The sequence below is a fragment of the Rhincodon typus genome, unplaced genomic scaffold, assembly GCF_021869965.1.
Source record: "Rhincodon typus isolate 14 unplaced genomic scaffold, sRhiTyp1.1 hic_rhity00007136, whole genome shotgun sequence".
Lineage (NCBI taxonomy): Eukaryota > Metazoa > Chordata > Chondrichthyes > Orectolobiformes > Rhincodontidae > Rhincodon > Rhincodon typus.
Genome location: NW_025972774.1, coordinates 2,970 through 9,489, shown reverse-complemented (window position 1 = coordinate 9,489; position 6,520 = coordinate 2,970). Strand labels below are relative to the sequence as shown.

At 36.5% G+C, this 6,520-nt stretch overlaps 1 protein-coding gene across 1 annotated transcript; it reads right to left on the bottom strand.

Moving 5' to 3' along the window:
* Positions 1–5,103: 5,103 nt before the first annotated feature.
* LOC125482208 (potassium/sodium hyperpolarization-activated cyclic nucleotide-gated channel 1-like) lies at positions 5,104–6,026 on the bottom strand (the record flags this gene model as incomplete). Its single annotated transcript, XM_048594224.1, has 1 exon — positions 5,104–6,026. A coding segment is annotated over one exon (923 nt), but the record flags the coding sequence as incomplete, so codon positions are not given.
* Between the last annotated feature and the right edge of the window lie 494 nt (positions 6,027–6,520).

Sequence of the window (6,520 nt, the reverse complement as noted above, 5' to 3'; positions counted from 1 at the left end):
GTTCATCCAGCTCTGCACCTTGTTATCTCAGATTCTCCAGCATCTGCAGTTCCTACTATCTCTGATTATAAGGCGGCTCCTTTAAGATATCATTCAAAAAATTTATACTGAAACGAGTAGCCACGCACAACGTAAAGAAATTGGAGCTAATGTTGTTCACATTGGCACCCAATCAGCAATATCTTGACTTGATCATTTTCATCCTCGTTACCAAATCCTTCAATGGCTCTGCTGCTTTGTATATCTTGACCCTCCTCAGTCTTATAACTGTTCGAAATCTCTGCAGGCATCCAATGGCTTCCTCTTCTGCATCCCTGATTTTAATATTTCCATCATCGGTGACCACACTTTCAGATAGTAGCTGCTGCTAAACTATGAGATTTCCTCTCTGCCTCTGTATCTTTCCTTACTCTTCTTTGGCCAACATATCCCAGGACCTACTTATGTGGCTTGGTTCGATCATGGTCCTGCAAAGTACCTCGGGACATTTTATTAAGTTAATTATTTATACAAGTACAAGTTGTTGGTGGTGGTAAAAATAACTCCAGGCTCACACATGAGAATCTAATACCACTTACTAGTTACTATAACTGAAATGCTTTCCCTTTCTTTAGGATTTTAACTTTGCATCATCTCCAGCATTGGAATAGTATTTAACTGTTGTTTGTTGGGTTTCTTGAGGTCATGAAAGGTGTTACACAAATGCAAGCCTATTTCTCTATAACAAAGCTTAACAACCCCACCTACTTTAAATGAAGAAGGCCACATGTGCCCATCAGGTATAAAAGCCTCTGCAGGACATTAATCCATTACTTAGAACTGGTACTGCAATCTCCACTAATCATGACAGTCTGAAGCGGGGCCCAAACTAACTCAGTAGAAACATTACCTTTTTGAATTTGCTCTATTTTCTCTTCCCCGGACATAAAACTTAGGAGATTGTACACTTTAGCAAAATGGGGCCCTATCTAGTACACTTTAGAAAAATATAAAGGAATGTAACATGCATACAAGTATTGGACCAAGTTCTGAGGTGGCAAACAAGTGTAATCTGGTTAAACAACTGTCAGTATGGAATGCAGCCAAGGTGGACCTCTGCTAAATCAAGACCTCTAACTGGTTCAACTAGGATCTCTTTGGGAGAAAAATAAAACACAGTATACAGAAGAAAAGATAATGTTGCTGCAATATACATTCACCCCATTGCTAAGTTTACTTCATTGATAATATCCTGATTTTGCCAGGCACTAGCTTAAGTCTACTAAATCCACAGAAATAATCGAAAAACTTCATTGACATTCAAAAGCAACATGAACATTTGAAATTTTGTAAGTGCAGTGAGAAATTACCTGCATTTGGGAATATAAACACTCCACATTACATTTTTTTTTTTTTCTTCCATTGGCTGGAAAACTATGCATAAAAGATGTCATTTGTTGGAACTAAAGGACAATTCATTTAGTTTATACATTATTTTACAGTCCAAACATACAACACTCCAGAAATACTGTTGCATTATTACATTTTATGCAGACTCTAACATGGATAAGATGACTCTTTCAAACTTTCTTACACTTTGTGTTACAGACAGTTAACATTGAGTGCCTGTATGGCCGACAAAATAAGTGCAAGAAAAGACATTCAATTAAATATGAAAGGTTCAGTAAAGATTCTGCAAGTTTCTCAGTGTCCAGACTTGCATTTCTCAACACAAGATTGAATTTATTGAATTTACTGGATGTCAATGCAACTCCTGAGCAGGCATTAATATTAAATGTTACACAATTACATATTAGTTAATCACAGAGCACACCGACAAAGCATAATATTAGAAACAAAATCTGTGAAAATGAATAAAAAAGGCTGCAAAAAAGATTGCCAGTTTAAGCATTTAATAAAATCTCTACCCTTTTATGTACCTGAAGTGCATACATGGTGCGATACATGGTTTAGCAGTTTAAGGCTAAGGAGTTGCTATAGGTGGTGAAGTGTCTGTCCTCATGAAACAATTAATTTAAGCTTAACATGTGCCTGTCATTTACTTAGGTGAGGAAGTTGCCTCTGAATTAGTTGCATATAAATAGATTTGATTGCAAAAGAAAATTAAGATCAGAATTTCAACAGTGATATTAAAAAGAAGTTACCAACAATGGCTGTTTGAACCTCAAAGCAGTTAATCACTGAAAATAAAGTGAAATTTTTATTATAAAAATAAATATACATGTTCTGCCACAACAAAGGTGTTACGGGCTACAGTCATGAAGAAAATGCAACGTGCAGAGTATGAAAAAAATGTCATGATTACCCTTCAATTGTGACTATGCACATATACAATCAAGAATTATGGATCCAAATTAAAAGTAATTTACTACCTGGCACTGTAAGCTTGGCTAGGAGTGAAAATAGCATATTGGTTTTCTCTTACCAAACATTTTATCCTTTTAAAAATGAGACAAGCTGGTCAACAAACAATTCCAATCATTTTACAAATTAAGCATGCCATTTAATTTGGCTTGAAAATTATTAAATATTCATAATATGATTATTGGATTAGTTAAAGTACAGTCAGCAACCGTCAGACAACAAGAATGCTACAGCGAAAGAAAAAAACTGAAATGACTATTCATTGTGTATGCCTTACTACTAGTGCAAATGGTGACTAACTAATTTACAAATTTTAGAAACTGTGAATTCAGTAGTAATGGAAAGTTATTTCATTCTAAATTTTTTTGAGCCAAGAATTTACATCATTAGTTTCACTGCAAACTGACTCTCCTATTAACTGAGCTGTTTTACACACAGTATGAATGATTACAATAAAGTATACAGCTTAAACCCTCTAAAAAGGGATTTCTTTCATCACCTACAGCCAACATCATACATTCCTCCATGTCGCGCATAGCTGCCTATTGATTTAACTCTTTTTTAAGGGCTTGTCCCAGGCCAGATCCCATTGTGGAGAATTGTGAATGAATGGTAATTTAACACAATTTGGAATAAAGAACAAGGCAGATGGCAACACATTATAGATTACTGAGGACAGTACTATAATGGCTTTGCATTACTTTACAATATATGAAAGACAGCACATTTCTAGTACTTTATGGAAGCACTAGAAAAAAGCTTGAAATATTTATTGCATAAAGATTGCTAAAAAGTATTTGTAGAATGGAGCACTTATGTCACCAATAATATGTCATTCTAAGGAAGGGATGATGGTTGAAGCACTTTCCATTTTAGGCTATTGAACAATCTTAGTCCATTTACATTTATACATTCCAAAAAAAGTACCTAGTGGTTACTTTTTTCTATACTAAAGATATGGCTGCAATGACAACAGACTGTTTAGTTATGAGAAGTAAACTAACATGATCATCTGCATTCAGCTACATTCTCAATATTGGGCCATGATAGCTCAGCAAGATTATAAGCTGCAATTTTATCAGTGAGTTAAATCTTTCATCTGAAAAAAGAAATATCTAAATGCTTCCCAGATTGGTTTCATTTCATTTCTATCGCAAAGAAATTATTTTCTTCTCCTTTCAGAGAAGCAATTGATTCTAGATTTCATAAACACTTGAAATATTGAAAGATTTTTCCAGTATTTTGAGTACACCCATTCCCTTTTGCAATATCTATAAGAATGTAATAGAATACAACTAGAGAAACATTGAAATTTCTTAATACATATGTTTTTGATTAATAAATACATCACAAAATAGTAATTGGTGTAGTTTGGAGTAATTGCAGTCTTCAATAAGTTAACTATGACAATGCTGATCTTGTCAAAAAAAGTGAACTGATCAAACCTTACCAGAATGATCTTACAGAACTACACTGGACAACTAAAGCACTTACCTATTTTCTAATTACTCCAGACTCTGGGTTTTGGAAGTGATAATACCAAACCCAAAGGTACAGTTGTGCTTGCATTTGACTACAGCTCAATATAAAATGACAATGTCTTACAAACTTTGTGATGCCAGTCACAAGCCTCATGGGAAGTATCTGTGAAGTTAATCAAAGTTTTTATTGCAGTGATGTGTTCAATTCAACTAACATATAAAAACGGACGACTCAGCTAATTGATTCAGTTGTTGTATTGCGATTTAAAGTCTGAGAAGACATCAGGTTATCATTAATACTTGATGATCATTATGTCTCCCTTACAGCAATGCCAGTGCCCTGAATGGGCTGTTGGATGATGTTCTTAAATCATATGCTCATTTAGTGAGGAAAATATCGGTGGCTGGTAAAGTCCAGAATGCTACTTGAATTCCACCATTGCAACTCTCTATGTAGTTTCATGTTAAACTACTTTTGGTCCTAATGATATATACATAATCTCTGTTTCAGTGTCCAGATTCAGGAATTAATCATTTCCATTTACAGTAACACTGGACAATGTTTTTAATTAAATAGAAATCCATCTATTATTGAGATACCAAATATATTCAAAAATATTCAACAGAAAATTAAGAGTTGACTTTGTTTCCTACAGTCTGGGGTAAATCAGATTGCATTACTGTATATTTCTGCTACATCACGCAAGGAAAACCATATCAGAAACACTCTTCATTTTTAGTATTAAAATAAAAATGTTTTCCAGCATAAACACCCTGAAAAAAGAATGGAGGTTAAAAGCTGGTTGTTTTGCTGTATTATAGTGTAGCAGCAATTTCTTAAGACATTAAAATTATTTGCATTGGGATAACAATTTACATCTAACTATACAACAATACATAAGACAACATCATCACACCAAATAGCACAATAAGATCTTTTTCTGAAGAAAATCACATATTGCGTTTAAATACTTATAATGCATCTTTTACAGACAAATTGATAAAAGAAATAAAAGCTGATAAGCTCAGCATCCTTTGATATAATTATGCACATCTCCATTTGTCAGGCATTTGATTTTTGAACTCTTGCACAAATGTAGAATTTCTGTAAATTGGCAATTAAGGGCAGAATGTGCAGTTCATTTAGAATGCGCAGTAACCAGCAGCAATTCTTTTTTCAATCACACAACCAACTGTTAACTGTTCTTAAACTTAATCCTCTTCTTATTAACCACAAAAGATCATCGTGACATATATATCACAAGTTGGAGGAAAGCCTTGATTTGCCTGTGTCCATATCTGTAACACATACAACAGAATCTTTCTTGGGAACACCTGAGTCCTGTTGTGCACTGGCCATTGGTGACACTTGAAACATTGCACCCGTGGACATTTGGTGCGTCAGAGCCATCCTTGGTGGGACAGGTCCTCGAATCGATCCTTGGAGAGCTCCTGTACTTGGTTGCACAGACATCTGACCTCCTATCGATGATGTTGATTCTCTGGTTGATTGTGGTGGACTTGAGGTTACTGTCTGGGAAATATTATGAGGCAATGAGGGTTGGGAAGCAGACAGTGGCCTTGCCTCTTGGGATAAGCTGCTAGTATGCAATGCCTGTGTGCTCTTATGAGCTGCAGGACGCTGGGGAGGGCTGGGTGCTTTTTGCTGTGTTAGTGACAGCTGCGAGCCTGATCGAGCCTGTGATCCATACTGGAAAGTTCGGTTTGTTAATGGGCTTTGGTTTGGAGGACTGGAGACAGCAGAAGGATATGGTGAAACTGATGCCACTTGTTGTTGTGTCTGCGATTGTTGACCAGGGGACACTGAAAGTGGGCTTGCTGCACTCTGAACAGTCTGTAACCGCCTGACTGTCCTAGGTGATTGTACACCTACAGACCCAATAAAAAGGCCTGTAGATGGAGGACAGAAGCTCATAGCTACAGCCTGCTGGAGAGTAGCAATTGCTGAATTGTTAGCAAGTTGGCCTTGAGAATTGAACATGGAGCCTCCATGAAATGGAGGTGTGTGAGACATGGCAAGAGGCCTTTGAAGTTCCACTTGTTGAACCATCTCTCTATCATACTTCACAATCTCCTGTATAATCTCATTCTCACGGTTGTTGAAGACACCAGAGTTTAAATCATGCTGGACTTTGTGCAGCAAAATAGAGTTTTTCTTTCCTATAGAGAAACAACAAATTAGACTTCAGAACAGTTTGATGATATTAATCATGTACAAGGTAACAATTTTCTTTTAAATTAATTAAACTAAGCAACATACCCTATGCCAAACAGAACTGTGTCAACTTCTGGGAAAATAGTGGACGAAGAGTGTACTGATTCTTAACTTTGATAGAGTGGGCACATGTCTGCTTGATGCCAGGACTTGGAAGCAGAACCATTTTCAAATTTGGCCACCACTGTCATGGGTTTGGGAGGCTACCTTCAACAGCGACTAGCACTGTATACTGGTAGGAAGCAGTTCAGGGGGTGAAGCAGGGTTTCCAGCAGCTCCGTGAGTGAGCTGAACCATACCTGATCAGTAAAATCAGAAGAGGGAGTGTCATGGGAGTCAGAAACCGCAATATTTGCAGGGCCAGGTGCAGCATTCTGAATTCTCCTAGCATCACAAATATCCTCCCCAATTCACTCCCAAAATGTTGATGAGTGCTGTC